Source organism: Hylobates moloch, unplaced genomic scaffold (assembly GCF_009828535.3).
Source record: "Hylobates moloch isolate HMO894 unplaced genomic scaffold, HMol_V3 SCAFFOLD_10, whole genome shotgun sequence".
NCBI classification, from domain to species: Eukaryota; Metazoa; Chordata; class Mammalia; order Primates; family Hylobatidae; genus Hylobates; species Hylobates moloch.
The window spans coordinates 25,062,276-25,083,852 of record NW_026652285.1 but is presented as its reverse complement, the minus strand read 5'-3'; the positions used below and the strand labels follow the sequence as shown (position 1 = coordinate 25,083,852).

Sequence of the window (21,577 nt, the reverse complement as noted above, 5' to 3'; positions counted from 1 at the left end):
TGGTTCTCATTCAAGTTTGTGTAGAACACCCAGAGATTTCAGAGGCATTGTTTACTCCTGATGAACAGGGAACATTGCCTGTCCAGGAACCAGCACACTGCCTGAGTTACGGGGGATATTCAGGAAACACGCTGAACCAATGAATGAATGAACAAATGAATGAATAGCTGATTCTGACTAGTCGACCAAAACTTAATTAGCGCCAATGCTTCTGGATGTTTTATTGCTTCTCAAGGGAGTATGCAATGTGAAAGAAGAAAGAAAAAAAGGCGCCTCTCAATCGTCAAATATCAGTAGATGCATTGTTTTTATTAACCGATATTTTCTCTTCAAAGGAAAGGCTGATTGAGTCTTGCCCAGGCGAAAGAGCCACTGGGTCCCATTGATTCTCTGTGTCTCCTGCTACACAAATTACTGATGGAAAGATTTGAGCCTTCATTGTGACCACATCCACAGAGACCATAGTCCAGAGAGAGCATCTGCGGCCTGATTCAACTGCTGGTGTTTGTTGAGCAGAAACAATGAATCTCTGACTTCCCACCAACAGCCAACCTGATATCAAAGAGCCAAGAGGCATCTCAGATTTGTCAACATTGCTTTAATGAGCTGAGGAACTTTTCATGGTAAACTCAGCAGCTGAGTAACAGGACGAGGGCACCACAGCAGGTAGATAATCAAGGTAGGAGGTCAAAGCACTGGAGCCAACACCCGCCCAGGATGGGGTATAAAAGGGTTGGGAGGAGAGGAAGCGTCAGTCTCAGTGGCTTAGCCTTCCCAGCTGATCTGAAGCTCCTGTGCAGCCTCAGCCCTACACCATGACCTCCTTCTACAGCAGCTCCTCATGCCCTCTGGGTTGCACCATGGCTCCTGGAGCAAGAAATGCCTCTGTCTCTCCTATCGATGTTGGGTGCCAGCCTGGGGCAGAGGCCAATGCTGCCTCCATGTGCCTCTTGGCCAACGTGGCACATGCCAACAGAGTCCGTGTGGGGTCGACTCCCCTGGGCCGCCCCAGCCTCTGTCTGCCACCGACCTGTCACACGGCTTGTCCCTTGCCAGGGACCTGTCACATTCCTGGCAACATCGGAATCTGTGGGGCCTATGGCAAAAACACCCTGAATGGCCACGAGAAGGAGACCATGCAGTTCCTGAATGACCGCCTGGCCAACTACCTGGAGAAGGTGCGCCAGCTGGAGCAGGAGAACGCGGAGCTGGAGGCCACACTCCTCGAGAGGAGCAAGTGCCATGAGTCCACCGTGTGCCCCGACTACCAGTCCTACTTCCGTACCATTGAGGAGCTCCAACAGAAGGTGAGGTGTGGGATCACCTGGGCATGCTGGGTCTGAGAAGGCAGAAGCCTTCGCAGGAGGAATCTGCATAAGGTCCAGAGAGCTTTGGGTTCTTCGTTTTTCTTGGACATGAGCGTAAATACCACACGTGGAGTGGGAGCTTAGAGTATGGTGCTTTGTGTGTGAACTGTCTTCCTGTTCTCCTCAGATCCTGTGCAGCAAGGCCGAGAATGCCAGGCTGATTGTACAAATTGACAATGCCAAGCTGGCTGCCGATGACTTTAGGATCAAGTAAGTCAGGCGGAGGAGGCTCAGTGTGACTTCTTTCCCGCTGTATTTCCAAGGGCCCGCCCCATTACTCAGCCTATGTTGTAGGTGTTCAAAACCAGTTTTTGACTAGAAGAATATTTCTCTCCACACCTTAAATTAGCCTATTGCTAGAAATGGTCATTATATAGGAGGAAAGAGAATATAAGCACTAAAAGAAAAAGAAGGGCTGTAGTCTAGATTGGTTAGAACCTATGTCATTTTCTCCCATATCTAGAAGATAAGAGGATTTTGCTTTTCAATCAGAAGTGAAATTGAGTCATCACAAAAATAAACTGTCAATGCATAGGTTGTTGCGAGACTCACTGACTCTTGGCCAAATCCATCAGCTGGAGGAATTGTCATTGAAGCTCCTTGGTAGCTAGAGTTGTGCTTGAATGAAGGAGAAAAGCAGGAAAACAATGAGAAATAATGAACCCAAGAGGAAAAGTAGCAAACTGAAGGTCCAGAGGCTTATTTTTAGCCATTCTTTTCCCTGGCCAAATGACTTCTATTATGGCAGAATAAATGATGCATTTGAAGTCAGAACACTTAGGATGAGTCCATGCATTTACTATTAACTGGGCATGGAATTCTGAACAACTCATGTTTTGTTTCTGAGCCTCAGTCTTCCATCTGGTCAGTGGGCATAATGTCCTGACTACAAACTGTGCAGCTGCAGGGTTGAGCATAGTGTATATTGCCCACGTGAACAAATGAGGATCCAAGGTGGTGTGGGAGGTAGGAAGCCAGGGCAGCCGAGAGGGGCTATTGGGGCATTCTTTTTGACCTTGTACCTCCTGTGACGGAAGGCTGGAGAGTGAGCGCTCCCTGCGCCAGCTGGTGGAGGCGGACAAGTGTGGGACGCAGAAGCTCCTGGATGACGCGACCCTGGCCAAGGCCGACCTGGAGGCCCAGCAGGAGTCCCTGAAGGAGGAGCAGCTCTCCCTCAAGAGCAACCACGAGCAGGTGTGGCCCTGGCTGCTCAGACTCCTGGGGAGGGCGCTGGGCAGACAGGGGAGCTCCTTGGCCCCAGGGCTCTCGGAGCATTGCCTGGGTTCAGCTGGCATCAGGATGCAGGGCTGAGGTGGGTCTGAGGGTCCAGAGGGCCTCTGTGGAAAGTGCAGACTTGCCTTGGGCATGAGGAAGGTGTCCAGGTGGGCTCTCCTGAATGCACTCTGGGCAAGACTTTTCCATTTGCTTGTGTGTGGGACTCCCCTCCTACTGCTTGCCAGGGATGGGGTCCTGGTGCTGTCTGCTCCATCAAAGGCCCTTTCCTCATGCAGGCTGTCTGTCCCTTCCTCATTTCTGCAGGAAGTAAAGATTCTGAGGAGTCAGCTGGGCGAGAATTTCCGGATCGAGCTGGACATTGAGCCCACCATTGACCTGAACGGGGTGCTGGGGGAGATGCGGGCTCAGTACGAGGCCATGTTGGAGACCAACCGCCAGGATGTGGAACAGTGGTTCCAAGCCCAGGTGAGCAGGGGGGTACAGAGCCAGGGAGTACCTGGCCTCTATCTGGGCAGGGAGGTGACCGTGTTTCTCTGTGCTCCAGTCTGAAGGCATCAGCCTGCAGGCCATGTCCTGCTCTGAGGAGCTGCAGTGCTGCCAGTCGGAGATCCTGGAGCTGAGATGCACAGTGAATGCCCTGGAGGTGGAGCGCCAAGCCCAGCACACCTTGGTATGTGTTCTTCACCCTCACTGCACTGCAAATGCCCCATGCCATGTCCTGGTAGTAGCATCTCTTAAAGTCTCACAGATCAGTTCCTTCAACATTAAGTCAAGATCTGGGGTCCTCTATACCCGATGGAGACGTCTTGCTGCCAAGTTCAGTGTGACCCAGGGAAATGATTTCTTCAGAAAATCAAGTCCACTTCCTTTACAACACAGTGCGGAAGTTCAGGCACTCATGCCACAAGATTTTACGAGGTGCCTGCTTTTTGTCAAGCACTGGGGATACAGGGATGAACACGACAGTTCCTTAAGTTAGATTTGTGTGTATGAGAGAGAAGTCATGGTCATGTTGACAGTGATTTCTCCAGAGCTCTGAGAATGTCCTATGACATTTTGGATTTTGCCCTATGTGTGATGAATTTGGTCATGATTTTCACTGCTGAGTTTTGGGGCACCTGGATCTCTTACCCCATTATTTCCCACTACAGAAGGACTGTCTGCAGAACTCCCTGTGTGAAGCCGAGGACCGCTTTGGCACGGAGCTGGCCCAGATGCAGAGCCTCATCAGCAACGTGGAGGAGCAGTTGTCCGAGATCCGGGCCGACCTGGAGCGGCAGAACCAGGAGTACCAGGTGCTGCTGGACGTGAAGGCCCGGTTGGAGAATGAGATTGCCACATACCGGAACCTTCTGGAGAGCGAAGACTGCAAGTACGTGTGATCTGAGCAATTCCTAAGCCACACACATGACTGTCAGGCAATTCCTCAGAGGTAATGGAAGTGCTTGCAGAAGATATCATCTTAACAAACAAGCCTTCCTGTGCTCTCTTGCTCAGTGACTCATTAACTTCTCCTGGTCTGTGCAGACTGGATTATTGAGAAAATGTTCTCTAAATGATAGCCAAGTCCCTAAGCCAAGTCTTCCCCAAGGACTCCCGGATGTGGAAAGACACAGATGAGAGAACTGTTGGTATAGATTCTCTGGTCTGTGTGCCTTGTTGGTGGCAGGCCCGGCCTTCACCCTGATCTTACCCTTGTCCATCAATCACTGAGATGTCTTTTTAATGTAACTCTTCTTTCTCTCCCTGCAGACTCCCCTGCAATCCCTGCTCCACGCCTGCCTCCTGTACTTCTTGTCCAAGCTGTTGCCCTGTCACCGGTGGGTCTCCCTCTGGCCATGGAGCTAGCACGGGGAGATGATTCTGAAGGCCCAAGTTAGGAGATTGAGGCTGGTTGCACTGGGGTCAGGAGTGCCCTCATCTTGCTCAGTCTTCCTTCAAGACCAGACTCAATGAGGCATTTTCCCTAAATCAACCGGTAGCAGACACTTCCAAGGAGTGGCTCCCTGCCTATGCCTCTAAGCTGTATTTTTTGTTGTTGCTAAAGTGTTGTAATTATCTTCCATGAAAGCGATTGTTTTTCCCGGTGTCTCTTCTTAGTTCTTTTGGTTCTATTCCAGTGTTTCAGAATCTCCTAAAATGTAACTGGGTTCCCTGCATTAAATGGTCAATAAACCTCCTTCCTGCACCAAATGCTGTCCCCCCGGTGTTAGTTGTATGTGAGATGTTGGAGAGTACTTGTCGTCAGGTCCTGTGTGCTCACTGGCTCTGACATCTTGCTTCCAGGAGCTCCCTGGGGTGGTCTGGGGCCTCTGGATGAAGGTCCTTTCCTGACATTGGATGTGTATTCACCTTTCCCAGGGATCCCTATAGACTGGTGGAAGGAAGTGATGCCAGTTGCCAAGTTTGAATTCTTTCAGAACAGCTCAGAGCTAACATGTCCCTACCATGTTTTTGGCATCTTCAGCCTCTTGGTATTTTGTCCAAGAGCAAAATCACATCACTTAGCATTCTAATCTCGTCAAAGGAAGGTCATGTTGAGAATTGCCTGAGCCAAGTTGCCAAGTTTTTCCTCTCACTCCAGTTGGCCCCTTTCACAGAGCCACGGAATTCTCTCCCACTCTCCCAAAGGCAGAGGCCCAGATTGGGCACTGGAGACTGGGGTCTTGGTCCTGGGTCACTTCTAGGCTTTAGTTTTCTCTAGAGAGATGCTGCCACTGATGTTTCTGCTGTCTATTCTGCTGCTGTCTTGGAGGTGCTGGCAGTGAGGGCTGCTGCTGCCATCAGAGCACTCCAAGTCCCTGCCTGCCTCTTGGATGTGGCTCTGGCACTGGCCAAGGTGGTTCACAGCCAGACGCGGTTATAAGCAGGTGGAGGAGCAGCCTGGAGAGCCTGCTGCCTCCCACGCCATGCTAGTCAGTTTATGGCAAGCACCAAGTGTGTCCAGAAGAATGAAACTCTTGGGTCTCAGCTTGTCCATGTGCCCTGGTGCAAAGAGCAATGAACAAATGGTCCTTTTTCATGGTGGCATAGTGTGGTGGAGGTGGATCTTCTCTAGGGTCAGGGAAACTTGGGTTCAAATCCCACCTTGGCGACTCTGAAGTGGGATTTGAACCCACCTTGCTGAGTGAAGTTGGCCAGGTCACTGCATTCTCTTGAGACCTATTCCTTGTTTGTGGAAGTAGGATAGTTGTGTTTCCCTCTCACTGTGGTTGAGGGGTAATGCATCTAATGTCCCTGGCATCTAGAAGGTGTTCAGTGGATGTTGGTTTATTGGGGCTCCCTAGGAACCAGTAGGTACAGTCTCTTCCTCTCAGAGAGAAAAAGGAGCTGAAGAGGTAGTAGCAGAACCCACTCTGAGCATCGGGGCCCTAGATTTCTACATTGGTGGCTGGGAAGTTTGGCCATACTCCTTGTTCATGTACACGCAGTAATAAAAGCCATCTTCTGTTGTCATTAGGCCTGTTTCTCACTCCAAGTAGCCTAACTGAATCCAAAAAAAGCATTCATTGGGCTGTCAGAGGACGAGACTGTTTGGTGGGCTCTTGTGGGCTCTTCTAGTGAGGAACCCACAAGAGTCATGTTTTAAGAAGTGGCCGTGACCTCCCTGACCCTCAGTGTGATGGGGTTGTGGAGATCCGACCTGTCCCCACCTTTCTGGGCCAGGTCACACCCTTAACAAGCTCTACCTATGAGGTCCCATGGCTAGGTGTGGCAGGAGGTGCCACTCAGGTACATAGAAAATGAAGGCTAGAGGCTGGCAGGTGGGTAACAAGCACGGTCAGGACATCTGGACCCTGGGGTTTTACTCACATTCGTTATCCTAGCCTGAGAGCTTAGGGCTCCCTCTGGTACCAAATCCCAGACATCTTTTCTTGCAAGTGATTCCCCGCCTGGACATTCTGTGCCTGTCCCTGGCCTCTCTGCCTCACATACTCTCACCGACTGGATCGATATAGTCCTGAATGTGGCACAATAGGCTTTGCTTTGGCCACAATAATTGCAAGCAGGTGTCTCTTATTTTCCTTCTCCCGAGGCTTCTGCTCCCTCGGCTGGGGGCCACATCTGGTTCTGAGGCACCTAGTGTTTAGCCGGTCCCTCTTCAGTTCACCAATTCTGCACTGCCTGTGGGCTGATGTGTGATATTTCTTCCCAGCCTTCGCGTGGTAACACCAGTTACAGCTCATGAGGCCCATGCACTTATGTATTGTTTGACACCAAATGCCGTTTCTCACAAATTCCAGCAAAGTGGAAAGGAGAAAGGGTAAAGAGCTACAGGCTGCTGGGGTGGACACTGCAGTCACCGAGAGAGCTCTGGGGAAGGGCCCACTCCTGCTCCCACCACTGTCTACACTGGGAAGCCAAGAAGATTGAAGTGAATTTCGGGACTTTCCTGAACAGGAGCATTTTTTATTTGGATAGTTGTTTTGTAGATGATGATACGTGATACCTAAGGCTGATGGTGTGTGCCCCACCCTCCCTTCCTTCCCCCCAGCATCTTCTCTTTGTCTTCCTGACCAAGAACCAAATCAATTTCATCTGTTCTCATGGCCACTTATAATCTTCATGAGCTCAGCTTGGTGAACCATTTTTAATTTATCTTTTTTCTACCTCATTCAGTGTTTCATAATCATGCCTTCCCACTTAATGAATATAAAGATACCTTGCTTTCTCACTTAATGTTTTAACTTTCAAAAATGTAAATACCAAACTCGTATCATGGCTAAAAGACAGCTCATTTCGAATACAGGTTATGCTTGTTTTCAAATGACACTTCCTCTAACTAAAATAGCTTCCCTGCCATCTGTTTTAGAGATTCCAAACATCACCTCCCCGCTGGGGCTTGGGGGTGATACACAGACTCTCCCAGTTAGAATCACTATTCCTATTCAAGTATGAGCCCCTGGGCTAAGCTTACCTGCTTTACCTGCCTGCCAGGTGTAATACGTTTTAGCATCTGAGGAGGAGGGTTTCTCAGTGACCCAGGCTGCTCTGCCCTGGCCCCAGGCCTTTGCCTCTGACCCCCCTAGTGGCCAGTCCCAGGTAGCTATATTTCACACTCATCCTCTCCAAACTTGAATGCAGCTTCTCCCACTCTAGCCAGCTCTTTCCTTTGACTTCTCAGCTCCCTTGAAGCACACAATTGTCCTAGGAACTTGGGGGTGACCTTGGGGCCACTTCTGGTTTCTCTTCCTCCTTTGATCCCATATACAGTAATTCGCCCTGTCTTGTAGAGTCCTTCTGCAGCATCTATGTCCTCTGTGCCTTCCTTTACATCAGCACTGCTGGTGGCTGGTTTTGCGTTCCATCACATCCTGCCTGGATTCTTGTAAGAGCCTCCTCCTGCCCTCTTCTGTGCCAGGTTTGTTCTGCACACACCACCAGCCCTTCGCTCTTTTGTGTTCTATTTATTGAGTAAATATTATGTACAAGGCGCTGTATTACATGCTAGAGAGCATACAAAATGGAGATGGAGTGTTCCCACTCCAGGGTGCACACTGGGCATGTAAAAAGAAAATGGGGCCGGGCACATGTAATCCTAGCACTTTGGGAGGCCGAGGCGGGTGGATCACCTGAGGCCAGGAGTTTGAGACCAGCCTGACCAACATGGTGAAACCTCGTCTCTACTAAAAATACAAAATTAGCCGAGCATTGTGGCATGTGCCTGTAATCCCAACTATGCCGGAGGCTGAGGCAGGAGAATCGCTTGAACCCGGGAGGCGGAGGTTGTAGTGAGCCGAGATCACACCACTGCACTCCAGCCTGGGTGACAGAGCGAGACTCCGTCTAAAACAACAACAACAACAAAACAAACAAACAAAAAGAGAAAATGAAATGTCAGGGCTTTCTAAATTTATTATACCAAAGTGAAAAATCAAGCCTTGGAAACTAGGTCATGCCATATAGCTGTTTTTCTTCTCTCCTGCGAAGACTGTTGCTTCCTGACTTGGGTGTTGACATGTTGCATGGTAACCAAGACTCCCTTGTCTATATTCAAACCTAGAGTAAATGACATTGGAGAAGGAGGCCCTTGTGACTGCTACCTTTTTACAATAGAATGTTAAGCAACTCCACGAGAGTGTAATCAACAGCAGTCAATCAGACCTTACATCTGTACATTAGCCTTTGTATGGAAAACGTCGTAATTCTGTTCAGCACCTCTATTTTTGTCTACATAAATGATCTTCATTTTCCCCCTAAACTGGGAGTACTGATTGCCATTCTTCGGTGTTCGTGTGTCCCCAGAAGACGGCTCTCACATGCCATGCTTGAAAAAACTCTTTTAACCAGATCCTGAGCCTTTTGATTATTTTACGTTGACAGGCACTGGATTAATTTTCTAAAATTTCTCCTTTGATTCTGTCTTCTGTCTGCTCAAAAACCTCCAGAGGACTCTGTTCTGTTTCTAGCTCTTCAGGCAAGTTGTGTGACCCAGAGCAGGAACTTCATAGCTATTTGTTGAATAAATCCAGTTGGACGGCTGGCATCTAGGAGTGTTGGCCTGGTGTTCAGTCCAGACTCCACTATCTGGCCCTTTCTGGGTCACTGGGCAGAGCAGAAAGAACTTGGGCTTCAGGGTCAGGCAGACCTGGGCTGACATTTCAAGGCCCATACTTTCATTCCAACTTGGTGAGTTCGGGCAACATCCCTAACTGCTCTGAGCTTTGTTTTCTTTACTCTACAGTGGGATACTTGTAACTGCTTTGTAGTGTGGTTATAAGGATGAAAAGACACAACTATATGGGAAGCATATGGTATAATACTTGGTGGCACATTGTAGGTGGTCAAATAATAACATGGTAGGTGGCACATAGTAGGTGTCTATCTAATTTGGGTATATAGATTCGTGAGTGTGTGAGAGAGAATTAAGTAAAATATTGTATACCAAGTGCCAAGCTTCGTTCCCTGCACATAATAGATGTCAATAAATATTACTTCATGTGACCTTTATCTGTCCTTTACAGACATTGTTTTTCACATGGACTGGCCTCTTCCCCACAGACATAAGCAACACAGTGTGCATATTTTCCTTCTTGTCTCTGCTCTCTCCTTCATCCTAGATATCCTCCTAAAACAAACCTCAGCAAAGAAGAGTGAACTAGGAAAACAAACAGAACTTGCTTATTACGTTGGAGAAAACTGCATGATAACTGATTTGAAGTACAGTTATCCAAACACTGGCTCTTCTTGAATTCATCAAATCCTGTTTTGTGACCTGGTGCTTCATTTACCTAGGATGAAGTCACCACAAAACTTGTCTATTTCTATGGAGCAGTGGTTCTGTCTTCCAAGGGTGGTCCCCAGACCAGCAGCATCAGTGTCATGTGGGAACTTGTTAGAAATGCAGACTCCCTGGCCTGACCCCAGAACGCTTGAATCAGAAACTGTGGCGTGGGGCCTGAAAATCTGCATTTTTTTGCAAGCCTTCTGGGTGATTCTGATGCTGGTTAAAGTTTGACAACCACTGGTGGAGATGTTATGAAAATAGAAGCAGACACTATTTTTAGCATAGAGGAGTACAAACTTCAGTCTTACAGGCTTTAGAAATGCAATTTGGCTCTTTGGGTTGACGTTTTGTGTCATTCAAACTCATTTCTTTGGGGGTCCAGTACTTGGGACAGGCCTGTTGTTGGCTGTTGCATTTCTGAAGTTGTACCCAGTTCTCTTGAGCCCACTTCTGCTTCTGAGTGTTTTCTTGTGTTTATCCTCTTTTTTTTGTCACCCAGTCTGGAGTGCAATGGTGTGATCTCAGCTCACTGCAACCTCCACCTCCCGGGTTCAAGCAATTCTCCTGCCTCAACCTCCCAAGTATCTGGGACTACAGGCGTGTGCCACCACACCCAGCTAATTTTTGTATTTTTAGCAGAGATGGGGTTTCACCATGTTGGCCAGGATGGTCTCGATCTCTTGATCTCGTGATCCACTTGCCTCGGCTTCCCAAAGTGCTAGGATTACAGGCGTGAGCCACTGCACCTGGCCTGTTCATCCTCTTTTTCTGTAAAACTGTCTCCCCTCTTTCCTGCCCATCCAAGTCTTCCCAATCTTAAGTTCCAGACAAAGTCTCTTTGATGGCCCCTCTATATCTCTAAGGCCCAGTCACTTTTCCCTCCACAGAGTTACGTGACCTCTTTTACTGCTCTCAGCTTTTTGAGGGTGGAAATTTCTCCTTTTCATCTCTGCATCCCCCATACCCTTGAGAAGGGCTTTGGTATAACAGGAGTTCAGGAATATCAGACATTTAGAGTAAGTCATCAGGACAAGGCAAGCCATGCCTTGGAGAATGTCACCCACATCTGTATATAGAGTTACAGAAAAGGGTCCCCATGGGTCTCATTGACTGTATATTGGACCAACTGGTGGCTGGCTGGTTGTCACGGCTGAACAGCCAGTGGCTCCAGCATGGTTTACACAAAAGTCCTGGGCAAGAAGGTTTTCTGGCCATCTACTGGCAGCCTTTCAATCTAAACTAATCAGAAATCCCACTGTACAGCCCCCACTTAAGAGTGATAGGAACTGTTATATCATGGAGCATGTCCAGAGAAACATTCCTGGGATGGCAAGGGGACTTTGAACCATGCTGAATGCAGAACCAGGAGTGAGAAATCTCACATCTACCACAAAGAGCTGAGAATACGGCAGAATGATTAGATTTATCCTGTATGGGACACCATGGGGAGAACTGGAGAGTAAATGAACTAAAGGGCCAACTCTCTGACTTACTTGCCAATGTATTACCAGCCTCCAGCTCAGTCCCTGGTTGGCACAGAGTAGGTACTTCATAGCTATTTGTTGAATGAATGAATGAATGAATGACCCAACAAAAGCTATAGGGAGAGGTAACACGAAGGTAGATTTGTGAAGACTTTCTAAAAATTCTCTATAATGTGAGTGCCTTAAGGTTGAGCTAGCTGCTGTTAATTTTCTGGATACCAGTGTCTTGCATAAAGCCTGGGAAGCTGTTTGTAAGCCACAGGAACTGATGGTGTGAGCTCTCCTGGAAAATGGTGGACTGCATGACTAGTTGGAGGAAGGTCATCAAAGGGATTTAATGCAAATGGGTACTAGACTAGAGGACCCTGAAGTCCCTTTCGTCCTGGAGATGCTATGTTCTAGGGCCAGCTGAAACACACACTTGCTGCTTCAAGGGCCCTCGTGGTGAATTCATTCATCTTAGGAATGGGGTCAAATTAGCATCTTTGTTAGCATAGACTGGAAGGCTGGCTAGCTGCCCTTTTCCAGGGTTTATTGAACAAATGGCCACTGGCTTATTTGCTTTAGAAATAGGGGAGGCCATAAAGCTTCTGATGCTCTGAGTGTGTCTGAAGATTAAGGAAATTTAAATTTTGTTCTAGAGTCTCCCAAGCAATGGATAATCAAGGTAGATGCATTTCAAAGAAATGCAAAAATATTTCAAAAGATGAAAGATCAAAGATCTTGAGTATGTATCTTCTGTAAACAAGGGTGATGAGGGACTCAGTCTGGTGAAAGGGTCAATAGAAAGGAAAGATGCCTGGGAAGGTGGGTGAGGCCCTGAGAACAGACACCATAAAGTGTTAATCACTGCCTGCCTTAATTAGCCTGCAGACTCCAGTACACAGAAGCATAATTTTATTTTCTGAAAATTGCAAACCATCAGTTTTATTATGAGCCGTTTTTTTCTCACTCCCAAAACGCTTATCTGTTTCACGTATGCACAGGGAAAGTCTTAATTGCCAACATCTGTTTTATAGGTTGTGTATTGATTTTAATTCAGTTCAAAATACTTAAAAATTTTTAAATTTGATTTCTTATTTAACTCAAGGAGTATTAAAAAGTGTGCTAGTTTTCAAGCACCAAGATCAATTTGGAACTTAGGTTTCATTTTCAGTTTTCCAATAATTTGTATAAAGGAACTTTCCACCTTTTTTCTGTTACTTTCCTTCAAAAGGAACCTGGCTATTTATTTTTCCTTATACTTGAAAGTCGTCTTCCAAGCCAGATCCCTACCTTTCACTCACCTTTACCTCAAGACCATGGTCCTGGTATTCAAGGCTTTTCACAACCTGGACTCAATGCAACTTTCCAGGGCTTGGGGATAATGTCTCCATTATAAATACTAACACAACTAGACTATTTTCCATTTTCCAAATGTTTGATTGTGTTTATTTTGTTCTCTATGAGAGAAACTCACTCCCCAACCCTTTATAAAAAATATCATTCAAAACATATTTGGAGAATCCCCTGCTCCATGAAGTCTTTTTCTGGTCTCTCAGTGAGCTCTCTTCCATCTCGAAATCTTTGCAGCTCTCTTTTTAAAAAAAATACCTCCTTTTACTGTCTTCATAATATCAAGATCATTTACTTTCTTATCTCTCTTATTAGAATCTAAAATCTCCTTCTTACAAGACAGCCTAGATGTGTTTGTTTTGCACTGGGCATTCTACAAATATCTATCAAAACAAACAAATCATGATTTTTCCCTTTCTTCAATGTGCCTGATTGACTAATATTTTAGGTTTTGTTGCAGTGGGAACATTCAGAGGTAGGAAAAGAATGGGGAGTGAGAGAGACTTGCAGGAAATTTTAAGAGTCTTTAGTTCTTGATTATTTCATAGACATAAGCTGACAGAAGGGGAAAGATTTCACAGCCACAGAAAGTGGGCTGCTTGAAGAAGACCTTGTTTTCTCTGTTTTCCAGGACCCTGCAGTGATGGGAAGAAAGAGGTTAGGGCCTCTTTCATGAGCTTATTAACTCTTTATAGGAAACAAAAACCACTGACTAATAGAGTGATTGTATAACAATTGACATAAATATTAATGAGGGAATATGCCAGTTTTCTTGCACCAACACCCACTAAGGCTTATATAAGGTCTACAGGAGAAGGAAGATTTTGGTTTCAAGCAGATCCAACTGTGGGCAAAGCAGGATCTTGCCTTTTAGCACCATGACTTCTGACCATTGCAGTTCCCTCCTCAGCGGGCAGGTTTCAGAGGCCAAGGCTGCCTCTCTGTGCCTCTTGGCTAATGTGGCACATGCCAACCGAGTCCGTGTGGGGTCGACTCCCCTGGGCCGCCCCAGCCTCTGTCTGCCCCCAACCTGCCACACCGCTTGTCCCTTGCCAGGGACCTGCCACATTCCTGGCAACATCGGAATCTGTGGGGCCTACGGTGAAAACACCCTGAACGGCCACGAGAAGGAGACCATGCAGTTCCTGAACGACCGCCTGGCCAACTACCTGGAGAAGGTGCGCCAGCTGGAGCGGGACAATGCAGAACTGGAGACCAAACTCCGCGAGAGGAGCAAGTGCCACGAGTCCAGCATGTGCCCGAACTACCAGTCCTACTTCTGCACCATCCAGGAGCTCCAGCAGAAGGTGAGGTTTGTGGTGCACCAGATCAGGGGTCAGGAATCTACTTACTGCCTGTTGGCCAAATCCGGCCCACCACCTGCTTTTGCAAATAAAGTTTTATTGGTTCATGGCCATGCTCATGCATTTGTATGTTGTTTGCAGCTGCTTTTATACTACAGTAGCAGAGTTCAGTCATTGTAATGGAGAGTGTATGCTCTGCAAAGCCTAAAATATTTACTATCTGACCCTTTACAAAAAAAGATTACTGACCCTGGGTTAGCAGTGGATTTTTTTTTTTTTAATGTGGGAAGAGAATCTCTTGAGTGAAGGTGAATGGGAATTTGTAAAGGATGAGATATAGAATTTATCGCTCCAGGATTCTGAGTTCATGCTTACTTAACTTCAGCACACAAAATTCCTAAATCGTAGTCACAAAAATCATGCTATTTTCATGAAAACCATGCAAAAACCGTGCTGAGTTTATGAAAGTTGCAGTATACTGAAACTTCTGGTGCAGTAAACAGGGCAAAAGGAATATTTGCTAACATCCTTACCAAGGCACTGTCTATCCACACAACAGCATCAACCTCTTACGCATATCTATTGTCACCTTTGATTATCCAGTTAAAGCTTCTGAAGAGCCTACATCTTAGTTTTGGAGACAAGAAGACAAGGAATGTCAAAATAGGGGTTACAGAAACCTGGCTAGATTCAGAGAAGACCTGTGGGGAGGTTGGACAACCAGAGGAAAGATCTTCTTTAGAACAGATCCTACTTTATCTAAAACATTCATAGCCAGTCCACTGTTCTGTGGCCTAGATTCCAGATTTTTTTTTTTTTTTTTTGAGACAAAGTCTTGCTCTGTCACCCAGGCTGGAGTGCAGTGGTGCAATCTCAGCTCACTGCAACCTCTGCCTCCCAGGTTCAAGTGATTCTCATGTCTCAGCTTCCTGAGTAGCTGGGATTACAAGTGTGCACCACCACTCCTGGCTAACTTTTATATTTTTAGTAGAGACGGTGTTTTACCATGTTGGCCAGGCTGGTCTTGAACTCTTGACCTCAGGTGATCCACCTGCCTTGGCCTCCCAAAGTGCTGGGATTACAGGCATGAGCCACTGCGTCCGGCCAGATCTTCTTATTTATATTGGGCTAAGCATCATATCTGGCAAAATGAAAGCAAGTCTTTGTTATATGTTCAGTTTGCTACTGTCTTCCATCTCCTGGTTCCTTTGACTCTGTCTTCATCCTTTTCCAAGAAGTCTCTTGCACATCTTCCTTCCCATACCACAAAAGCATCTCTTGCATGTTTGGGAGTTTGTGTTGTTCAGGCGGATGCTGTAGGTTCAACTTTAGCCAAAAAAACTTCCTCTCACCTGAGGCTATAGGTGTCTCTGGGATCAGTAAGTCACTTACTGAGCCTACTTTCTTATCCCAGATTCTGTGCACCAAATCGGAGAACAATAGGCTGGTTGTGCAAATAGACAATGCCAAATTGGCTGCGGATGACTTCAGGACCAAGTGAGTTGGGGTTGGACGGGGATGGGAAGGAGCCAAGTGAGAGTTGGGGTTGGATGAGGATGGGACAATGCCGAGTTGGCTGCTTCTGTCTCATGTGGCATCAGATGTCATTGACCCAGACCCCAAGCCAGTAATTACAGCAGGAGAAAACAAAGGGCATTAAGCTCAAGATCCTGAAAAACTATCCGCTCTCCAGTGGTTTTGCATTAACAGTTTACAACATGTGCTAGAATGCATCAGCCACCTGGTAAGCAACTTGTGAAGCAGGTGGGCAGGGATAGCATCTCCTCCACAGGTGGGGACCCTGAGGCTTGGGGTGCTGGTGTGACTTGCCAGAAGCCATGTGGGTACTGAGTGGCAGAGCTGGGACTTGGCCTTAAATTTCGTACCAAATTTTCCTTTCTCGAAGCAATTTCCTGTGAAACTGTTGCCTTAATAAGGATATGTTTCTGTGCTGCAGCTTGATTAATTTGTGAGTGCTGATAATTCATAGCAGAAATCATGCTCCATAGCCTAAGGTGAAAACATGTGAAAGTCAAAGGTTGACACCACCTAAGGAGGGTCTACCCTGGGTGCTGGAAAGGGTAGTGTTCAAGTCTCACTCTTCTAGAGCTAAAGAAAGCCATTTCCTTCCTCTTACGCTGGCAATGTGGCTTTTACTCTAAGAGGGAATCCAGGGTCCCTTTGGGTATGGGGCTTGTAGAGAGGGGTCTGCAGTGATTGCACCATGTTGCAAATGCCTGGTTACTTTGCCACCTCCCTTTTGGGCCATTGTCTGTAAAGGCAGGTGCTGGCTGTGTGTCCATCACAGTATCCTCAGTACCAGCTGCTCCCCTTGGTTCATCTCAGGTGCTTAGTATTGACTGAGTGAGGAACATCCTGTTGCTTTCTGGGCTTTGAGCACACTACACAGGATAAGCCAACTCACAATTAGATGGCAAAGGGCAGGCCAGTGGACTTACAGCTGCAAGCTGGGAGTCATGTCCTGGTGCCCCTTCCTGCTCTCTAAATGTGACTCCTGCACTTTCCCTGTTACAGGTATGAGACAGAGCGCTCGCTGCACCAGCTGGTGGAGGCTGACATCTGTGGCCTGCGCAGGGTGCTGGACAACCTCACCCTCGCCAAGTGTGACCTGGAGGCCCAGCTGGAGTCCCTGAAGGAAGAGCTGCTTTGCCTCAAGAAGAACCATGAGCAGGTGTGTGACCCTTGCCGTGATGCATTGAGACTTTCTGGAGGTGAATTCAGGCTCATCTGGGGGAAAAAAACGGAGGCTTCCTTCTGCTTGGGATTGAAGCTTTGCAGGTGAGCTCTGGCTTTTGGTGGGAGATTGCTTCTCATCCACACCTTCTGGAAGCTGCTGGGCTGGTGAAGGCAGCGGTTTATCTTCAGAGGAGCACAGGGAAATTACTGGGGAGGATGGAAAGTGGGAGTTGAGAGTTTGGGCGAAGGGCAGTTGGGGGCCCTGCAGGCAGGTCATACTCCTCTGATGCCTACAGGAAGCCCGCACTCTGAGGGGTCAGCTGGGAGACAAGCTCCGGATCGAGCTGGACATTGAGCCCACCATTGACCTGAGTAGGGTTCTGGGGGAGATGCGAGGCCAGTACGAGGCCATGGTGGAGACCAATCGCCAGGATGTGGAGCAGTGGTTCCAAGCCCAGGTGAGGGGGACTGCTAAGCAGCGGGGATTGGCCTCCATCTGGGCAGGCAGGTGACCGTGTCTATCTGTGCTCCAGTCTGAAGGCATCAGCCTGCAGGCCATGTCCTGCTCCGAGGAGCTGCAGTGCTGCCAGTCAGAGATCCTGGAGTTGAGACGCTCGGTAAACGCCCTGGAGGTGGAGCTTCAGGCTCAGCACACGCTGGTGAGTCCCTCTGCACGCATGGGAGACCCAGTGTGGCTCCCACTACCCATGAGTAGCTCTCTGGGGTCAGTACAGGCTTCAAATACCAAGCACGGACTCAGCTTAAACCTTGGTTTCAACTCTTTTGGAAGCACTTCCCTGTAGATGTGGATGCTGAGTGAATCAACATTAACTCAGGTCAGAGGGCTCTGATCTTAAAGGTCTACCATGAAGAGTGTCAGTTATTCTGGCTGAAGACAGCTAAAGGGAGTTAGATTGCTCTCTGGACCTGGCAATGTCTTGGGGTGTCACAATCTTAAGAGGTTGGAGATCCATGATTTTTAACTTGCTTCCTCCTTTCTTTGATATTGTAGAAGGACTGTCTACAGAACTCCCTGTGTGAAGCCGAGGACCGCTATGGCACAGAGCTGGCCCAGATGCAGAGCCTCATCTACAATGTGGAGGAACAGCTGTCTGAGATCCGGGCTGACCTGGAGCGGCAGAACCAGGAGTACCAGGTGCTGCTGGACGTCCGGGCCCGGCTGGAGGGCGAGATCAACACGTACCGGAGCCTGCTGGAGAGCGAGGACTGCAAGTACGTACCCTGTTGTTGTCTACGTCAACACTGCGTGCAAACCAGATAACTTCTCTTGGGAATGACCTAAAAGGAGCTCTGGAGGCCAGGTGGGGGTGGCATTGCAGATCCCATCTTTGGAGACAAACTTGCTACTACTAGGCCTGGTGAGCTAATGCCTGCCTAGACGTAGATGAGGGTGTACGGGAGTTTTCAGGTCATGGCATTTGTTTTGCTGACCACGTTGTGCTCCCAGTTGCTGGCTACTCCCATAGAGGGCTAAAATACTGAATGCCCAGCACATTCAGGTTTTGCTAAATTCTCTCCAGGAGAAGTATTCCAATAACTAGTATTCTTTGTGCTCATAGCATTTAAAGTATTGCTAAGGGCATGTGCACTGACTCTTTCATTTTAGTTCCATAGTAGCCCTGTGAAAAGGGTCAGAGGACTGATATACCCCTTTAAGCACTAAGGAGCACTATGAGGGGCTGTGTTTAAATGGAATCAGTGGCTGACATCTGGGCCATTCTTGTTCCTCTGGCCTTTCTGCCTTTCTCTCTGCTGTGTTCCTTCCATATGGGACGTGGCCCTGGCCTGGCACACAGGTACACTGAGTTCTGGGCCCAGCTCCACTGTGGACTATGGGCACGTCATTGCCCCTTTCAGGCTTAGAGGGACCTCTAAGGTCTAAAGTCCTCTTTCGCACTTTTTTTTTTTTTTTGAGACAGAGTCTTGCTCTGTCGCCCAGGCTGGAGTGCAGTGGCGCAATCTTGGCTTACTGCAAGCTCCGCCTCCCGGGTTCACGCCATTCTCCTGCCTCAGCCTCCCAAGTAGCTGGGACTACCGGCGCCCGCTACCACGCCCGGCTAATTTTTTGGAGTTTTAGTAGAGACGGGGTTTCACCGTGTTAGCCAGGATGGTCTTGATCTCCTGACCTCGTGATCCACCCGCCTCGGCCTCCCAAAGTGCTGGGATTACAGGCGTGAGCCACCACGCCCGGCCCTCGCACTTTAATTCTAAAGTGTCTATAATATACTTTTGTCTTTCACATACTTCTCATGCCAATGTTTCAAACACCTTTTTTCTCTATGCAGATTTCCCTGCAACCCGTGCGCGACCCCAGCCTTCAGCACTCCTAGTCCAGCCCCTGCAGCCTGTGCCCCCTGCTCCTGGGCCATCCATGGGCCCTGCTCATCAACTGGATACTGACACACTCCTCAGCCCGAGGTGCTGGGAAAGGGGAGGTGTCTTCAGCTCGTTAGGCTCTGCTCTGCAGGCCTGCTACCTGGGCCTTGCCTCCCTGACTAGCCAGGCAGGAGACTGAAGAGAGACAGTGCCACTCTGTGGATAGGTGTTTGAGTCCAGCAGCTTAACCCCTATGGCTGGATTTGTTTCTTCCCCTCAAGGTGTCTCGAGTGCTCCATTTTCTCTCTTCTGTTGCCTCCTGATTTCTCTGAGATGGGGCAAGCACCCTTGTTTTTATTTTGCTATTAAACTTCGCTTCTGCAGCAGAATGGGCCCAGTGCAGTCTGGCCTCAGCATCTCCATCCCATGCTGACAGCCTTGCTGGGAACTCCTTGAGCCACATGCTTCTGTAGACGGGGGTTGTGGCTGGCTCACCAGGGTGGTCCTGGGAGATGGCAAAGCCAGTGAAGGCTAGAGTTAAAAATGGGACTGTGGCAAAGTGGCACAGAGGAGAGATACCCAACCTTGGACCTCACCAAGTGTATTTGGAGACAGATTTACAGATAGAGCTTTTAAAATATAGATGATAAGTAAAATTCCCTTTTATCTGGATAAGCCACCTGGTCCTTGTGTAAAGGAAGAGCTGAAGTCTGTGGCACCACAGACGGTTGCAAAACTGAAAACATTAAGTCATGGTAATTGCTATCAGTCTAGAAAGGCCCAAACAACCTGACCCATCCAAGCTCCCCAGTAAGCTCCACTGGTGAGTCCTGGCAGCTGTCTGGCTTGGAATTTGTAGACAATAGAACATGAACCAGAAGCCCCAGAACAGGTTACTTAAATTGAGCTTTTAGGATGACATGCCCATTATGAGGAAGGCACTGGCTGGGGCTTCGCTGACACTGTGTTGCAGGGCACCACATCAGCTCTGCAAAGAAGCAGCAGCTGTTATTATTCTCAGCTCGTGGCTGCGTCAAGACTTGAAACCCAGTCTCTTTGAACCAGATCCAAAGCCTGTTCTTTGGAAGCTTTGAGGGGGAAACAAATTAAACATGAGAAGGTTTAGGACAGTGGTTCTTAAAGCGTGGTCCACCAGCTGGTAGCACTGGCATTACCTGAGAACTTGCTAGACATGCACATTCTTGAGCACCACCCCTGACTTTCTGAACCAGCAGTCTGCTTTAGCATGACTTGCAGGTGATTCTGATGTTGGTTCAAGTTTGAGAAACACTGGGTTAGGAAGTTTATTTGAGGAATGAGCCCTTGACTAGCCAGACCCTCTACAGAAAGGGCAGGCCTTGCCCTCCTGATATGTCCTCCAGTGAGGAATCCCTCATACCATCAGATCAGAATAGAGCCTTTCTCTTTTACATTGCAAAACTCTGAACATGTTACATGATGGTTATTTCTATCAGTCTAGAAAGACCCAAACAAGCTGACCCATCCAATCTCCCCAGTAACCCCCATTGGTGAGTCCTTCTGGCAACTGTCCAGCTTGGAATTTGCAGACGGTAGAACATGAATCAAAAGCTCCATATTTTGATAGCCATGGCTGAGAATCAGCACATCCCCAGAATTCAGCATCACAGCTGGCCAGAGAAGAGAAGCAATGAGTTCCCCGTCCTTGGAGACAAGCAGAGGCTTCAGAATCACTGATGGGGATGTTGAGGGGAACACTTAGGGAACTGATGGGGCTGGTTGAGATGGCTGTAGGAGGTCTTCTAGCCCCCCCAACTCTGTACATCCTTGCTAAGTCTTACTGATCAGTGAAGCCACAGGCACTGAAGTGGAACCACCAAACCTACTCTAGGAGCTGGTTTTGCTCTTCCCTTTCTGCTCTGTGAATTCTCTGAATCACTGTAGTTTGCTGAAAAATTTACAAGTACAGCTGGTTCTGGTTTAATCCAGGTCTTCCTGATACAGAGCTGTGGTGCCAGAGTGACCACAGTCCCGAGCCCCAAGGCTGGAGGGAGCTTAAGTGAGAATCTTGTTGCTCTGCCTCCAACTGCTCTCAAGCCCAGCGTCCTACTTGTTGGTCACTGCCCATGTACATAGGACTGATCTGCTTGAGACATTGGAATTTCCAGCATAGAAAGCCCAAGAAGGGTCAGAGGCTGCCACACCCTCCCCTCCTCTGTTCTTTTTCTCAAGTGGTAAAACTGTTTTGGCACACGTGACATACCCCTTGGGCACCTACCCAAGAGAAGCTCTCAATAATGAAGAGCCATCTCGATTAGTCTTAATTTAGTACTGACCCAGCAGCTCTCACCTCCTTTGTACTTAAATAGCTCCTTTCATCCAACAAGTTCAAAGCTGTCTGACAAAATAAACCCACTTATTCTTCTACCATGACGGCGTAAGCAAGCATTGTCCTTCCCATTTAAGGGACAGAGAGAGAAGGTGAGTCATTCAGTGGTTGAGGGATTCTGCTGGTGACATAAAGTGAATCAGTGGGGCCCCAGGGTGATTGACTTGTGTTTCTTAAGTTCACATCTAGTGCTCTCTCATTTCTAATTAAAAGATTAGCTT

The 21,577-nt window shown here is 48.0% G+C and overlaps 2 protein-coding genes across 2 annotated transcripts; both read left to right on the top strand.

The window, feature by feature from the left end:
- Positions 1-753: 753 nt before the first annotated feature.
- Positions 754-4,795, top strand: LOC116474819 (keratin, type I cuticular Ha7). The gene is made up of 7 exons (XM_032163592.1): positions 754-1,307; positions 1,495-1,577; positions 2,405-2,561; positions 2,907-3,068; positions 3,148-3,273; positions 3,755-3,975; positions 4,356-4,795. The coding sequence occupies exons 1-7, from the start codon at positions 816-818 to the stop codon at positions 4,462-4,464; spliced, it is 1,350 nt and encodes a 449-aa protein (XP_032019483.1). The 5' UTR covers positions 754-815; the 3' UTR covers positions 4,465-4,795.
- Positions 4,796-13,528: 8,733 nt separating this feature from the next.
- Positions 13,529-19,072, top strand: LOC116474824 (keratin, type I cuticular Ha7-like). The gene is made up of 7 exons (XM_032163598.1): positions 13,529-13,957; positions 15,369-15,451; positions 16,490-16,646; positions 16,948-17,109; positions 17,185-17,310; positions 17,664-17,884; positions 18,958-19,072. The coding sequence occupies exons 1-7, from the start codon at positions 13,529-13,531 to the stop codon at positions 19,070-19,072; spliced, it is 1,293 nt and encodes a 430-aa protein (XP_032019489.1).
- The last annotated feature ends 2,505 nt before the right edge of the window (positions 19,073-21,577 follow it).